The sequence below is a fragment of the Cyclopterus lumpus genome, chromosome 25 (genome assembly GCF_009769545.1).
Source record: "Cyclopterus lumpus isolate fCycLum1 chromosome 25, fCycLum1.pri, whole genome shotgun sequence".
Taxonomy (NCBI): Eukaryota; Metazoa; Chordata; class Actinopteri; order Perciformes; family Cyclopteridae; genus Cyclopterus; species Cyclopterus lumpus.
Genome location: NC_046990.1, coordinates 7,423,974 through 7,441,577, shown reverse-complemented (window position 1 = coordinate 7,441,577; position 17,604 = coordinate 7,423,974). Strand labels below are relative to the sequence as shown.

At 46.6% G+C, this 17,604-nt stretch overlaps 1 protein-coding gene across 2 annotated transcripts in view; it reads right to left on the bottom strand.

Annotated features, from left to right (window-relative positions):
- Positions 1-805: 805 nt before the first annotated feature.
- Positions 806-17,604, bottom strand: part of ldlrad4b (low density lipoprotein receptor class A domain containing 4b) — a 31,253-nt gene continuing 14,454 nt past the window's right edge. The window contains exons 1-4 of one of the 2 annotated variants that reach the window (XM_034529127.1): positions 7,266-7,372; positions 5,862-6,016; positions 4,706-4,756; positions 806-2,640 (exon numbers count right to left, since the gene is read on the bottom strand). In XM_034529127.1, the coding sequence (XP_034385018.1) occupies positions 2,053-2,640; positions 4,706-4,756; positions 5,862-6,016; positions 7,266-7,311 (840 nt within the window). In that variant the 5' untranslated portion in view covers positions 7,312-7,372 and the 3' untranslated portion in view covers positions 806-2,052. Of the gene's footprint in view, positions 2,641-4,705; positions 4,757-5,861; positions 6,017-7,265; positions 7,373-17,604 lie in introns of those variants that run through there. The other variant, XM_034529126.1, reaches the window with a different exon arrangement.

Below are 17,604 nucleotides of genomic sequence, written 5' to 3'. Positions count from 1 at the left end.
TTCTGTGCCACTGAGCTCCACACTGCTGCTCCGGCTTCGTTAGTAAACACACACACACACACACACACACACACCAGCCTGTTGCCACAAAATGCCCAAACGTGGAACACTGCGCCGCTGAAAATAGTCCCCAACAAACGCACCATCTCCTCCTGTTTGAGTAACGTTTGGTAAAAAAACTACAGTGTTTAATGAAATTACTTTTTTCTTTAAATATAAATTGAGTTTTTTCTCATCTAGAGGAGTGGAGTTCTCCCGGAGTGGACAATAACCATCATGCATCTCTGGCCTCGAGGAAAGCTCAACTAATGATGCGATAATATGGGCAGTGCTAATTAACCAATATGTCCTTGAATCTCTAAAAAACACACACACACACAGGTCTCCACTTTAAAGGGCTTGGCGGCCTCTGCATCATTTAAACAAAACTTTTTCTGCATGCGGATGGAGGAGGGGGGGGGGGGAGATGGTGTCGAATGCAAACGAGATCAGGGAGACAGAGAGAAGCGCTAGAGCAGAGGAGAGAAGGCAACGATGAGCAGAGAAAAAAGGCTCAATTTTCAAAAAGGTTTTTTTTCTTTTACAAAAAAAACGGACCCATAGCCCTTTAACCTCCACAACAGACGGTTTCTCCTTAAGAACCGGGTCGCTGTGCTGGCGGATGCAGACAGGAATCTTCACTTTGTGTCGTCCTGGCTTGTTTTATTTGATTTACTTATGCGCGCGCGTGTCTGTCTGTGTGTGTGTGTGTGTGTGTGTGTGTGTGTGTGTGTGTGTGTGTGTGTGTGTGTGTGTGTGTGTGTGTGTGTGTGTGTGTGTGTGTGTGTGTGTGTGTGTGTGTGTGTGGCTTTAGAAACGTGAAGACTTCTTTTTTTATGTGTTTCGCTGTCATGGCGGCAGGGAGTTTGTGTTCAGGGTGGCTGTTGGCAGAATGAACTGTGCATGTCGAGATGAGCGGTGAGAGGAGATGAGGTGGTGGTGGGGGGTGGGGGGGACGACGACGAGGAGGACGCAGGAAAGAGGAAGTGTCAAGGTGCTCAGAGGTCGGGGGGACAGAGTTGAAGAAGGTCTGCTGTGATCACGCTGCTGGATGGACACTTAGATATGTTTTTTTTTACTGTTATGGAGTTATGTTGTTCTTGCTTAACTTGATTTGTAGCACGGAGCGTGTCGGATCTCGCCGAGCAGCTCTCGTTCTTTGTGAGAGCTCAGGAACTGATCTGGTTCGGGAAACCCTCTCCAGATATTGGAACACCAGGTTCTCTTACTAAGTCTCACTGTGCTGTAAGCAGAGATGCTGTAGGCTGGGTACGAGGACTTCTTGCTGTTTTCAAAAAACGGAAGGACATAAGCTTATAATACTTGTTGTTGTTTTTTTTGTTTTCTTTGCTTCCAACTGTTTAAACGACTTTGGAGGCAACGTTCAGTCAGTCAATCCATTCATGAAAAGGACCAAAAAAAAATCAAAAAAAAGGAGAAAAACAGACACATCATTATCATCACATAGCATAATTTCCCTCTTCTCTTTTACAACAAAAAGATAGTGCAACTTTTAGATAACTTTTCTTTTTTGTGTGTGTGTGTTTTTAATCCCCCCCCACCCTCCCCCCCGCACACTTTGCTTCCTCGTGAACCTTGGCACTAAGATTTGGGTTTGCTGTGTTCTCTAAGTTCTTGATTCTCAGTGTTCGCTTTGTGCACAGATCCCGGTCCGAAAAAAAAACATCATCCTCAGTTCCCCGGGGACACAAGAAAATAAAAAAGCGCAAATTGTTTCAATCTGTGTTCGCAGTTTCTTTCTCATGTCGAGGGGAAAAACTCTCCATGCAGTGCAGACATCTGCCCCGCAGTGGCAGCTGCTTGAATGACTTTCATTGGAAAAAAACAAACTCTTGTTCCTGTTTCCTTGTTGTCTCTATGGTGGATATTAAATTGTGCATGGGAGTGTGGAGAGAGAGAGCGCGACAGAGAGACCATTGCTTACAGGGGATCAGGGGTGAAGAGGAGAGGCAGATTTCAGTCTGGGGTGGGCGCCCCCCCCAACCCTTCTCTTCACACCAGGTCCTCCGGCTGGCCGTCCTTGGCCTTGGCAGGTACTATTGTGCTTTCTGATTGGCTCTGCTGCTGGATCGTCCTGCTCCCCGGCCCCCCCACCCTCTGGTTATTGCTGTGCTGGTGTAGAAAGAACGCCGAGCCGGGGTAGTGGCCCATCACCTCGCTGTACGCCGGCGGGGGGCCCTCCATGCGCCCGTGGCTGCTGGAGTTGGCCGCGCTGATGCCCGAGTTACTGCTTGGCGGCCTCGGGCCGCCACCTCCTCCCATTCCTGCCCCTCCTCCCCCAACCCCTGACAGGCAGCCGCCTCCCCCCATGTCGATCAAGTCACTGTCGTAGATGGTCCGGTTGGGCGGCGCCCTCACAGACTCGCGGTTGAGCTCCATCTGCTGCTCGGGGTCGCGGAGCTGCAGGGTGCAGGGCCCCTGATAGGGCGGCGGCTCCTCGCCGTCCGACAGCGAGATGGTGGGCGGCAGGTCGATCTGGTGCTGCAGGTAAGGGTAGGTGGGCTGAAAGCGACTGAAGCGGTCGCGCTGCATGAAGGAGGGAGCGGTGAAGCGATCCCTGGCCTGGGGAGCGTACAACACCTGAGAGGAGGAGGACAGAGAGGGAGTTTTACCGTATGAACACGCATACTATATGGGAAATGCATTCATATCAAATAAACTGATGTTGAATGCAGTGAGTAGTATACACACACACACACACACACACACACACATATATACACACACATTCATATACACACACACACACACATATATATACATTCATATATACACACACATGTACATACATATATATATATATATATATATATATATATATATATATATATATATATATAAATAAACACACACATATAAAGTATATACATATATACACATTCATATCCGCATATAAATATATATATATACATATACTGTACATACACACACACTATATACATTTGTACACACAAATGCACACACATTCCAATGAATGATGATCCTGTTGCAGCAACAGCACTCCTCGATGTATCCCCAATGAATTATTAAAGACATAACCGTGTAATTACAGTGAAAGAAAGAAAAGCCAGACAACCTCCAACGTATTGGTTCCTCGTGAGGCCTTTGTCAGAGATCTTCACCTCAATTAGCTCCAGACGGAGACTGAGAGGATCTATTCCCTCTTTTCAACACAGCTCTACTGTTGTGCAAGTCATTATCAGAGGGAACCCATTTCAATTAGCGACTGTGGCTCTAATAGTCAACCCCCACTGACAAGGCAGCATGGATGAAGAGAACAGACTGGAGGAAAAGAGGAGGGGGGGGGGGGGGGTAGAGGATCAGGGCAATTGAAATGGAGAGACGGAGAGAGAAAGTGCAACTGAAAGGAATAAAAAGAAAGGCTACTGAGATAAGGAGAGAGGGAGAGAGAGGGAGCAGAAAGAAGAAAGAGACGTGGACGATAAAGAAGGGGAAAGAGAGCTGGAAAGATAAAGACAGAAAGAAAAAGTACGAAGCCAGACAGACAGAGGGAGGGGGGAAAAGGTGTATCGCTGATAGGGGGAGCAGAGCAGCGGAGCAGACGGCTGTCTAGACAGTGTCAGGGGGTGTTGCTGATTAATGACACACACACACAGAAACACACGCACACACACACTTCCCTGCATCTATCAGCCACTCATTGGCTGCGTGTCCCTCTTCTGCCTCCCTTCACCCGCCGTCTCCCATCTTTTCTCCAAACTAAAGCGGATTTTTGTTTTCCCGAGCTTGTTTTGGTGCAAACGTTCCCCCCCTTTTTTTTTCCGCCCACGCAAACGTGCCACCCGCTGGCCAGCAAGACAACGCGCCAAAAGAGAGCCATCTCTCTCTCCGTTGTGTTCCTTTTAGTTTCCGTCTCTATCGTCTATACTTCCACTCCACGCTGCCTGGGAATGTCACACGGTGTTAGCTGTGCTACTGTAGCCATGTATCATCTTAAAGTCATTTCCACATGCTTTATATGTAGATTTCTTAGAAACAAGACCTTCTTGCAAAGGCTGAAAAAAAGGGATTCACACTGAACATATTGAACCTGTTCAGTGACGCCACAGAGGAAGTAATCCCAGTAGCATCAGAGTTATGAGAAATGTGCTCATGGTAATTGTCCCACAGTTACCACCATTATCTGACATTGATCTATGAATACTGAAATACAGCATCAACAAAATAAAGCTTTGAGTGAAAGTCATGTGACTTGGTCGGTTGGCTCGTCTCGCTTTCAGGGAGAAACACTGACATTACGATGTGCAAGCAGCTAAGGAATACGTCTCAAGCAAAGACACGGCTGAAGATGTATTGAACTTTTTGGAAAAACATTGCAGAAAATGTCTCTTGATTTATGACAAAAGTGGAGCTACAGACTCAGTGGAAGGGAAGTTGTCTCCGCTGGTACACAGAGCAAAGGTGACCCTGTAGGCTGACCCCACAGGAAAAAATACTCTTCGACTTCCACAAAGAAAAAGACATTGGATAAGCAGAGGACACACAAGCATCAGCTTCACCCCGCGAAGAGGAAAGAGGACACAGTTCTACAGCTGCTGTCACGGGGCTGTACATGTCATTATCGAGATGTGTGTGTAGCTGTAGGCTTGAGTTAAACAGCGGGTGAGGGTGGTGGTGGTCTTACCTCTGAGGCACCTTGTCGAGAGCTGCTGTCTGAAGGCCACAGACACCCGTCCTACACATCGAGACAGAAACAAGAGACAATGAGGCTGTGAGGAGCTCCCAGGTGGCTTTAAGATGGGTCTTTGAGTCTGACGTGCTTCCCACATATTCATGTTTCTAACAAATATGAGGAATCACTCATGTTGGATTCCTTTCTCTTTGTTTAGAAATCAACACACATTACTGCTTCCTTTGTGACGTCTGAGGCGCTTTTTTTTTTGATGAGACGATACAAACTTTCTTCTTTAAAAAAAACAAACACCTGAAGAGAAACAACTTGGAGGAGGACACAGAAGATGAAACACAAATGCTGAGAAACGCCCGATGGCTTCAAACGCAGAATCTCGCCCCCGTCTGGGAGCTGGGACAACAAAAGGCGGCCGTCTTAAAAGAGAAAGGCAGGATGAAAGCCACAGCGAAGACACACGGCTATCAAATAATTGCCGTTTACCTTCTTCTGCATTTGACTTTTCTAAAAGGGGGCACAGTCGACAATATTTTCGTGAGGGAAAAGAAAAGGCACATGAAAAAGGAAGACTGGCGTGTCCGAGTCCTGGGACGTGTCCGAGTCAAGGAAGGCCACATCCCTCCGCCGCCCTTTGTTGCTTTCTGATGTTGCATTTCGAGCATTTTCTTATTTTTTATCGGAGCACGGATTGAGACAAGAGAAAGGAGGCGACGAGGGGTCGTTCGCGGGATTGAAAGAGATCAAGCTTTCATCGGGCTTCTTCAGATCCTGGTCTCGGAGCCGCGTGTCAACGGACCAATGATTCTGCATTACGGATCGCATTCTTGTGACCAGGTTTGTTCGTGTTTGAGTGCGTTTGTCCCACAGTGCGGGAGGGGGGCTGGCTGGCTGTCTAGACCGTGGTGAATTAAACATCAAGGCTCGACAGAGGCTGGCTCTGAAGCACCAATTCAGCGAGTTCACCTGAACAGTTGGGGGAGGGGGAGCTCACAAACTGGTGCACTGTGTTGCTCTTGCGTCGGGGAAAATAAAAGAAGTGTACTGTCACAGCGAGAGCAGACGGACAGGCTGACTCACTCATGCAGGGGGGGTGGGGGGGAACAAGGAAATACAACCCAAAAACAACGGTATCTTTTTGTTCACTACTAACCTGCTGCAGGGCATGGTCGTGCCTGCGGGCCTGGCTCTGCCGCGTTATGAAGGACCAGGTGGAGAGCTTGTAGTGGTTGAGCAGGCAGATGATCACGACCACCATCACTGTCATCACCACGATGATGATGACGATCTGAACAAACTCCAGTTCAGCTGCACAAACACACAAAAAGGGAGGGGGGGGGGGGGGGTTAGCATCGGACATGTCCAAGAAGAGATGTGGGCTCAAAAGAGCATGATGAAGTTTACAAGATGAAGATTGAAAAAAAACGAAAAAGATTTCAATCATTGGGATTGTGGTAAAATAATATATCAAAGCTATATACATCATACGTACTCGTGCATCTAATTCACATGTTGAGAGTGAGACTTTCAAACAATAAAAGGTGACAAAATACAATAGTTTAAAATAATAAAACATGGAATCAAACCAGAAATAAATACTAAAGTTACAATATATTGGTCCCTCATTTAATACTACTACTTGTTGCTATCTAATATTGTGATGCACTCCTCAGTGCCCATTTGTCCTATTAACACTGAAGATAGTAATGTTCCAAGACACAGATCCCGCTGACTGGGCATTATTCTGACTGTTAGAACGCGTGTCCACCAGCAGAGGGCGGCACAGGTCAAACTCCATGTTGGGTGAGCCTGCGCCGGAGGATTTCTCCAGAGAAGAAGCTTCAAGAAACACAAAAAAAGATGAGTGTTGAGACTCTGGTGTCCCTGCGTACAGTGATCTCTTTGTGGGTATGCTGAGCACACGCACGCGCACGCGCACGCACACGCACACGCACACACACACACACTCTCCATCTTCTCCTCTTTCTCTCCCTTTTTTGTTGTTGCTACTTTCCCAACTCCTCCCCCTTTTATCAATCTTTCCTTTCTTGCATTCTTCCCTCACCCACCATCATTCTCTCTCTGTGTTTCTTCTATTTCACCATTGTTTCCCACTTTCGCCCCCCTCCCCCCTGCAGTCTGAGACTCTTTTGTCATGGAGTCGACGGGTTCGTTCTGGGCAGAAGTCTTGAGCTTGTCTGATCTTGGCATCCAGTCTGACCTCTGACTCACATCTTACTCACTGCTTGGACTTTCATTTGATGTGTGTGTGTGTGTGTGTGTGTATACAGTCTGTGTCCTCATGTGTTCGAGCCAGCTCCGTGAGAACAGTGACACACCAGTACACTCAGCTATTTGAGCTCTGAAGCATCGATTCCAGCGGGCGGCTCCACCACAAACCTCTGTGCTGTTTTTGGACTTTAAAAAGTCCTTCAAAAGAACAACAGGACGGCATCAGGTACTGACAAGAAAATGTAAAACAAGGAATTTGAAACAAAAAACCTGTATTTTCAACAAAAATAAAAAGCAGGGAGCAGCCCATCCAGTAAAACACAACCTGTCCCAGTGTTCCCAGCCTCTGTAATCCTCCCAGGCTCATTCATCAGCGTGAGGGCGGTTGGAGTCGAGTCCGGGCTGAAGCATAAACCCAGCCAGACCCGCCTCTCCCTACACCACAGCAACCACAGAGGAGGGGTGGGGTAACTGAGAGGAAGACGGCCAACTAGCACAAACCACATGGGAGGGGGGGGTGGTGGTGAAGAAACGAAACCCAAGCCAGTAAAACCAACCGACATTAACCACCAAAGAGCAGAGGAATGAGGTGCTTAGTGCCAAACAGTCAGGAAACACTCCATAAACGTTCATTGTTATGCAGATGATACTCAATTATATCTATCGATCAAACCAGAAGAGACCAACCAGCTCGCTAAAATTCAAGCAGGTCTTAAAGACATAAAAACATGGATGACCTGCAACTTCCTGATGTTAAACTCAGACAAAACGGAACACCTCAGAGATCAATTATCTGGTGATGTGGTTTCTGTAGATGGCATTGCCCTGGCATCCAACACCACTGTAAAGAATCTCAGCGTTATCTTTGAGACTTGTCCTTTAACTCCCACGTTAAGCAAATCTCAAGGACTGCATTTCTGCATCTACGTAACATTTTAAAAATCAGGCACATCTTGTCTCTGGTTCACAGCCCCTAGATATGCTGCTATAGGCTTATAGGCTGCTGGGGGACGTTTTAGGATACACTGAGCTCCTCTCTCCTCTTTACATCTCCCTTATTTCATATTACTAACTCTACTTTTTCCACGTAGTCTTTGTGCCTTCTCGCCTCATAGGGTCCATTGGACCTGGCTGTGTCTGAAGCTGCCCCTGCCCCCCCCTGATTCCTTGCCCCTGCTTCCTGCACCCTGCCCCTTGGCCTGATCTCCTTCCTCATTGGCCCAGCCTCCTTTGCTGATGCCTCCTACCTCATTGGTCGGCCTCCTGCCATGGCCCCGCTGATGCCCCCCCCCCCCTCCTCTCTTCCTCCATTTTTTACCCCCAGAAATGTTTTTTTCTGATTTTTTGGGAGTTTTTCCTGATCCGATGCGAGGTCAAAGGTCAGGGATGTCGTATGTGTACAGGTTGTAAAGCCCTCTGAGGGGAGTTTGTAATTTGTGATTTTGGGCTATACAAAATAAAATGAACTGAAACAACAGCGTCTGACAAGCTCGACAGCTTTTTATTTGCGAGATGAGATGAGTGAAGTGGGGAAAGATAAAAATAAAAATGACTGGAACCCGCTTTGTTAATGAAGCAACACAAAACAAGTCTGTCTCACACCAGACATTTGAAACATCTTTTTTCTGTTCATCACAATATGAGTCACCTAATTTACAACAGGCCGGACTGAGTGGACAAAGTGAAGATGAAGAACCAAAAAAAGAACAGCACGAAACGTCCCTTCTGGCAAAAACCACATAACAAAAACGAGCTTGGAGAGCAAAATTAATGGCGCGGAGGGAGAAGTTAAAGTAAAGCATTCCAGGACCCAGCGCTGAACCACCAACAGGACCCTTTACACCTGGGTTCTTCAGGTCTGGTGAAGCCCGTTATCACTGGTTCCCAGTCTCTACACCAAGTGAACCATTAAAACCAAGCCTGCTCATGACCCCTTCTTCTGAGCATTTCATAAGAATCAGACGAAAAACAAGACCGATTTTGCAATATTATTATTATTATCGTGCCACAGGGAAATCTCTCTCTCTCTCACGTGACCTCATGGGGAAGCGGATTTAAACAAAACAGAGACTGGAGGTGAGATCTGAATCCATCGGCAGCGGGACGCCCTCTAGGGCTGCAACGTTGAGCTGCTCGCGCTCATTACGCGAAGAAAGTACTGAGGTCATCAGCATGTCACTCCAAAATATCATTAAGCATTTTTTAAATTATGGGGGCGGCCCCTGAGGAGGAGAGCAAAGACCCAATCTGTAAACCCTCCATGGTACCAGATCATCTTGGCTGAACATGGGTACCGACCGAGGTGCTGGATCAGACTGTAAGGCTCGACTCGGGGACCGATGAACTCTGTGCTAACCTCTAACACGCTGATGTTTAGCAGGTTTTAAGGGTCAGCATCTTAGTTTAGCTTGTTAGCATGCTAACATTTGACCTGTCAATCACCTTGTGGCCCCACCCTAATGCATACCCTGCTTTATGGTCTGTTTGACAATAAATGAACATCATGCTGTATTGAAGAAGACTTAAAACTAGAGATTGAGACCATAAACTCATGTTTACTGGGGGAATAAATCAAGAGTAGGATTTATGAAGTAGGAAGAATTGGACTTCTTTTCTATCTGATTTGGACCCTCAGCTTTCCAGCTTTTAGGGCGCCTTTCATGCTCTCTATGAAAAGAGGAAAAGCGTTGGATAGATGTTGCGTTGCCGGGCTGACTGGACCCGCTACCAGCCCAGGCCTGTTTGTGCTCACCGCATTCAGCAAAGGGAGGGGGACTGAGGGAGGATTTCATTCAGAGAACAGTCTTCTGGGAAAACCAAAGTCAACCCGGCCCTTCTGTAAGCCTTCGGGATAAATATCACATACGCCGCCTTCTGCTGTTGTAAAAATAAAATGAAAAAATAAGCCACACAAAAGACTCAAAGCTGTCTTCTGAAGTACAGGTAGGAACGTTCTTTTTAGTGCTCAAGCAAAAGGAAAAGAGACTGTCGGTAAACGGCGATCCTCGGAACATCGGGGAGGAAGGAAGCCCAATGAGGAGGAGTCGAGAAGGGAGGAAGGATGTGTGGGAAGGAGGAGGACAGAGGAGAGGAAGGGGAGGCCCATCCTGCCAGAACTCCAGTATCCACCCAGTTCAGAGGCTCCAGAACATAGTGTACAGAGATCCGTGTGTGTGTGTGTGTGTGCGTGCGCTCGCAGTCTGCATTACCAGCACCAGTCTGATGTTATTACAACAGTAATCCACTTGTCAAAACAATATCAGCCCGGCGTCTGCAGCGCCCTTATTTCATCGACAGACTGAATCATTTTGTGTTGCAAGCCGGCTTTTTGTCCTGCTGAAGAGAGAGAGTTTATTTGAACCACGAGAACGTGAGGATGGAACAGTCTGCAGCACTTTTTCAATAAAAAAAGGTGGAAATATATATCCATGCAGGCAGAGGACCAACTACCTGAGGTCAACTGTTGTATAGGTCACTACTGGAAGAAGTGCTGCGAGTCAATTAGAGTTCCCTCTGGTCAGCTACGCTGTGTACACGTCTATATGGCTCTTTATTGTGTAAGGTGGGAGCAGCAGGAGTGGGTCTGGTCTGCGCCGCCTTAGGAAGGAGTCATAAGGAGTAATAACTCCTCCATGTTGTTGCACACTATGAGCTAGAGCTACACTGCAGGGTACATTTGGAACAACACGATTGGTTGGTCACTTTATTCGCGGCGCAGAAGCTCAGAAAAGTCTAAATTGCGTCTCTTCTATCGTTATGTCACATTTGATCATCATTTAAAATATGTTGAAATAGTACCTCAGCTTCCTAATTTACCTTATTTTGAGGAACATTATTAGCATGATTTTTACCTGTTTACTCTGTGCTACAGACACATTTTGGATCAGAAGATATTGAGGTCTTAGCCTTAGCAAACCCAAAGCGCCCGAAAGCCAAACAGTAAAAGAGCGAGTAAACAGCACGGAGAGAGTGTGTGCACACACACAGACAGACGGTGACCCCATGACGGCCCTTTGAACTGTGTGTGTGTGTGTGTGTGTGTGTGAGAGAGAGAGAGAGGCCAATGGAAGGTCACACAGTTCAGCCGACCCGCTAGGGAAAGAAGCTGTCAGACACAGCAGCCGCAAACAGAGCACAACACACGGTCTGAGAGAAATGACCATTCTGAAACATGAATTACTTTGGTATAACAATAATAATAACAGTGATAATAATAACAATGGCTTTCTCGTCATTCAGGTGGTTTGGAGCTCTATCACTCTGCTGACGTTAATGCCGGAGAGAAACTCACTTCTGTGACTAATGAGGGAGTAGAGGCTTACCCTGTTTGGCCCTGAAATAAAATTAAGGCTAATGACTATCTATAGAGACTGCTTACACTCAGCCTCCAACATTGTTATCGCTCGATAAACTTAACGTCTGAGCTCGGATGACCTTGGACGGTTTCTGTGAGAAAGAAGAAAGAAAAAAAGCGGCGCAGGGTTTTATTTTGCACAAAAGGAGCAGCCTATTTTAGTGTCCACAGCCACAAGAATGTGCTCCACGGTTTGGAAGTGTGCTGACAGCCTGAGCCTGCAAGGAGCTGCTTGCTAATTCAGAGCGGAGAGCAGCTCTCAGACGAGAGAGGGAACGGGCTCCAGCTCTCTATCCTGCGGCCCGAGCGGCACGCCGCAGCGGGTTATAGAAGTGCTGCAGCGAACGCCCCCGCCGGGCCTGAACGCACCGCTGCTCTGGGATCTGCTCCTCCTGAAAACTAAATGTCGACGAGCGTTTTTATTATACATGTTGTTTTTTATTTTACCTCACCAAGCTGAGCTCAACAAACCCTCCAAAATACTTTGTCGTCCTCCTCTGCAGTCATTTCCTGTTTCCTGCTGCCCCTCAAAGGAACACATTCCCATTCCTGCAGCTTTCCTGAGAACTGCAGCACTTCCGCCACAAGCTGAGAGGAAGTGCTGCAGAAGTGCTGCGTAATAATCCCAGAGTCCCGGCACTTACTTGTGCATCTGTAAAAATGTATGATCATAGAATCTAAAAAAAAGACAGAGACGCAGACTCAACAAAATAAAGGAGGCTTTCTTCGCCCGTCCTGCTGCCCAAAGAGGCCTGCTGGTTCACAGCCTGCTGACACACACACACACACACACACACACACACACACACACACACACACACACACACAGCCCTGTCTGCTGCCACTGCCGTTGCTATGGTAACCCATGGGCACGGCGCCGTGATCAACAAGGCCCGGTAGCTGCCGAGGGCGCCGTTGTAGCGACCTGGTCTATAAAAGAGAGAGAGAGAGAGAGAGCAAGAAACAGAGAGAGACATGGAGAGAGAGAAGGAGAGGAAGCACGCTGGCACACTTTGAAGGAAGCAGAGTGTGTTCGATAATGAAGGGACAGAAAGAGTTGGAGGGGAGAGAGAAAAATGAGGCAGGCACACGCGCACACACACACACACACACACACGCACACACACGCACACACCTCCCCCGGGAGGCGTGCACTGTAACGTCTAGACGGCTGGTATCAGCCTGGCAGCAACAGTCTCTCTCAACCACAGTGTGTGTGTGTGTGTGTGTGTCTGTGTGTGTGCGTGTGACACAGCATGTAGTAGATATCAGCCTAGTTACAGCCTCGCCTCCTCTACTATAGTCATTCAGTCTCTCCATGGAAATAAATGAACTAGTTTAGTGCTGCTTAACCCTGAGAAGAGGGGGCCTGTGTTTGTGTGTGTGTGTGTTACTCAGTCAGCCCATTAGACAGGTATCTCAGGGTCAGGAGAGACATGGAGATAGTGAGGACAGAGAGAGAGATAGAGAAAGAGTAAGAGAGAAAGAGAAAGAGAAAGAGAAAGAGAAAGAGAGAGAGAGAGAGAGAGAGAGAGAGAGAGAGAGAGAGAAAGGTGCCAGACATGCTATGGGGGACCCATGGGCAACAAGAGAACAAACAATTACAGCTCTGTCTCTTTTTTCTCCTCTCTCCCTACCTCCCTCCCTCCTTCCATCCCCCTCTTCTGGAGCCCGTCTCTGCTTCACCACAGAGACTAAATGGATTCATAAAGCAGGACTCGTACGCGTCGGCTGCTTCTAGCTCGCCCATCGTACGGAAGAAATTCAGCTTTCCTTTGCACAGTTTTCCCTTCAGCGGACCAGCACACTGACATATTAACTGATAGGGCTTGTAATTCATTTGGATAATTATGACAACTTTGAATTGAATCACAGCGTGGCCTTTTCAGGAAATGTAAAAACACGAAAAGCCTTGTTTGTGGTTTGTCCGTGAAGAGGTATGAAGGGCTCAATCTGAGCTAACGGAAACACACCAATCCTTAGTTTCAGGTGATTATACAATAAAGAAAACAAAGTTATGAATATCATATTTCTGCTAATAGATCCCTTCAAATTCTACACACTGGCCCTTTAAAAAGAACCTGTGGTGTGTTGACAGGACTGAATGTAAAGACGACGCTCTAGAAATAAAATGAAATAAATAAAAAAGGACTAATGTGGCCGTGTCATCTCCACCCGCATGAATATAACATGAACAAAGATACGGATAACGCTCTGTGATAACACATCATAAATATTACAATGTAGTCTAATATTATCAATATTCCAACAATGTAATATTCATGAACAGCGGTAAAGCAGGGGTGGGTCGTTGAGATGGCTCAACATGTCTCTCTCTCTCACACACACACACACACACACACACACACACACACACACACACACACACACACACACACACACACACACACACACACACACAGTGAAAGCAGGCCTGCAGAGTCTCAGGTGTGTGTGTGTGTGTGTGTGTGTGTGTGTGTGCATCATCAGAGCCAGACAGACAGGATAGCGTCTAGACACCCCTGACCCCCCCCCCCCTCCCACCTACCCACCCACCCACCCACACTCCTGCCATAAAGCCCAGACTGAATACACTCTCTCTGAGTGATTGAACCAGACTGGAGGGTCAGCGATGTCAGGGTGAAAGTGTGTGTGTGTACACATGTGTGTGTATGTGTTTTATTCTAGTTAAGGTGAATGTGCCGTCCTTAATCATACATGATTCTGATCATAGTTGCTTTTTGATGATCAACTATGTATTTCAATCAGTCCGTTTCTACACACGCTGGCAGCCAATGAATGAGAGGCGATCAGTGGGACCACAAAACGACAACAACCACAAAACAACAACAACCAATAAGATGCACACATTCAACCCAAGGGCGAATCGAGACCAATGGGTCTTATATTGTTATTGTGTTCTACTCATGAACAGATCACCCATAACAGGATAAATAATCCTGTAGTTTGGTTGAATCAAACCCGCTGCTAACCAGATTCATGGAATTTGCAGGACAGGACACCACCACCAAAAAATATATAAATAATAAAATATGATGTTTAAATGTTGGTTGGAATTGAAGAACTTACAAAGTAATTCAGGAAAATACTGCAAGCTCCCAAATTGGACAGATGTACAACATGGAAACACGCACACGCACACCACCTCACCCCGACGACACGTGTAAAAATGAAAAATTATTCTGCAGATTTAATTTCTATGCAGGTCAACATCACAGGCAGGGAAATAAAAAATAAATAAAAAAACACAGGACAGGGGTGGTTGGGGTGTGGGGGGAGGGGGAGCAGCACATAGCTCGTCACGGATTTAGAAAACAACAACAAAAAACAGAGGGATAAAGAGGTGAAGAAACACAAGAGATATTGGACACAGAGAGGAGACGGGGTGCAGAGTTTAGAAAAAGGGGGGGGGGGAGATGGAGGTGAAGGCAGACAGATGTTAAAAGACAAACAACAAAGCCTTGTGTCTCATCTCCGAGACGGAACAACAAAATACGGAGCGGAGATGAGGAGGAAGAGGAGGGGAAGAAACGAGTGGGCTTTTGTCTGTCTCTCTCTCTCTCTCCCTGTCTGTCTGCATGCTTTCTGGCTCATTTAATAGAACACCTCCCACCCCCCATCCCACTCAACCACCACACACTTCTCCCCCGCAGGAGGTGGATTTACAGTGGGGAGACATGATGGGACGGCTCCAAACTGGAGCTGCTGGGTCTGTTGGGGTTACACAGACATACTGGGCTCATTCTGGAGAATGAGAATGAAAATAATAACGACAATAATAGTGACTAATCTGCCGTTGCCTGCAGCAGCGTTAAAGGTACGCAGAGGAACTTTTGTTTTGTGGTGATTTTAGAGGCCCCTGTGGACAAAAGCGGCAGTAGTGGTCCCAAGTGCCAGATCCCCCTCAGAAGACCTCACATTTCTAATACAGCAGGGGTTTAATGGTCTGCTCCTTGCAGTCCTGGTTCTGGTTCTCCCGTGCCTTCCTTCTTTTTCAGAGGGCCCAGCAATACGGCCTGGTACCCCCAGGTGTGGTGTCAAACCCCTCTGCTCCCGGCCGGAGGAGGAGACAGATCCGAAGCTCTCCTCCTCCCTCCGGAGCTCCGACTGCAGGTTCAAGGCAACAGCTAATCCAGATCTGGGTCTGTCCATGGGGTACTGGTCTCTGACGAGCATGACGAATAACTATATGTGAATACCATATTTGCTAAAGCAGGTCATATGGCTCAGGATTGAACTGAGACCAGTTCATAACCAGTTCAACGTTCCTCATAGTAACTTTTATTATAGACTTAAATTATTAGTGGACATGAAAGAGCCAAGTCCACACACTTGTTCACTATTCTTTGACATTTTAAAGACTGAACGACTCATAAAAGATACGCACACTATCTATTATAAATAGATAGTGGACATAATAGCAACAGTAATTGCAGCCATTTTTAACACCTAGAAACAGAAGAAGAAAAAAAGGACTTCAAGTGGACTCAAAGAGCTAAAAACACATAATGAGGAAACAGAGAGCTCCGTGTCTTCGGAAGACAAATGGCCTCCTCCTCTGGTGTGTAAGTACACCCCGTCTGTTTGTAATAACTCAATTCAATCTTCTTTTTTCTTTTCTTTTCTTCAATCTCTTCCCGCAAATTATAACTGGTTTCCATTTTGGAAAAAAAAGATGGCTCCTGAACAGCAACATATGCTTGCGTGGCATTTTATTCTGCGATGACTCACTGTCCAACTCGCCCATCTCCCCCTCTCTATTTTAGCCTGTTTCTCCTCTTCCTCTCTCGTTATGTCTGTCTCTTGTACTCGTTTTGTCACACTCCTCTCACCATCTCCTCCTTAATCCATCTATCCTTCTGTCTCTTCCCAGCCTCCTCTCTGTCTCCCACCTTCCCTCCCACACTCTCTCTGATTTCTCACATGAAGGGGTGTAAACACGTCTTCCACACACGGTCTCAATGTGCCGAGCCAACAGGTCGACCCCCCCGGCCCCCTCCAAAGAGGCCTGAGAGGCAGGATTACACAGGAAAGAGGGACAGAGACAGAGAGGAAAGGAAAGACAGTGATAAAGGGAAGCATCGTCAGTGCATATATATATATAGACACACACGAGAAAAAATCAAAATAAGGGGAAATACAGGAGAGAAAGTCCTATCCGAAAACTTTTTTTCTCCCCCTTGCTGGAACACTTGGCCATGACCGCGGGCTGAACCTCGGTGCTGAGCAACAGCTGCCGACTAAACAGAGGAAACTACAAAAAAAGGAAAAGCTGCAGAAGAAGAAGAAGAATCACCAGGAGTGGGTTCTCTCTAAGTAATGCTGGTGGTGTGTGGGAGATGACCAGGATGTTTTAAGCTTGCTCCGGGAAAGATGGAGGTATAAATAGACCTGGGGCGGCGGGGGGTGGAGGAGGAGGGGGGGGGGGGGGGGGGGGGATTGAAAGGGGTTCAAACAGAGGGGAGGATAGTTAAATGTGGAGAGCAGCTTGTGTCTTATACACACACACACACACACACACGAAAAGATGGAAAAGAATAAAATCCAGCCACAGCGGCGGTGACACAGCGTCCATTCCTCAAATGACAAACCAATTTTAGTGAACTTTGTTGCTATTCTTTGTCTAAAATCGACAATTTGAACCATTGGTCTTGAGGAAACAGCGAAGGGGCATGTATCACTATATTTTATAGACTGACGTATCGGTGCGAGTTCGAGCTGCAACGATTAATCAGTTCTAATTTCATTTGTCTGCATGTGGACAAACACCTCCTCAAATGTGCACTTTTGTCTGGTTCTTAAAACAAAATATCTTTGGACTGCTGGTTGGAAATGTTTTACCCTTCTTAAAATTCAACCCTCAACAAATAAAATTGGCCTCCATGAGGTGAAAAAGATATTTAGAGCGATACCGTAGGGTTGACCGTTGGTGCTTTCACGACATATTTACACAATGTGATTTTTGATAAATAATCAGTAATGAGTATATAATGACTAAGTGGGTAAATAGAACAGCTAAAACCATCTGGTTCATAAAATGACATCACTTAAACCAGATAAAGGCACCTGTGCCTTAATAAAACATCCAAAATCTCAAGACGATATTGATATCATATCGACATATGGCCCAGCCCTAACTTATCGTCCTTTCTTTCATATGTTATGATTTGTTTTGTGCTGGTGAGAAGATGGGTAGATATGAGCTGATGACATCAAACAAAGAGCTTCTTGGCTTGTTTCACGAAACCTTTCTTCTAAGTCCGCTTCCTAGAGTCGCAGCAGAGCAACT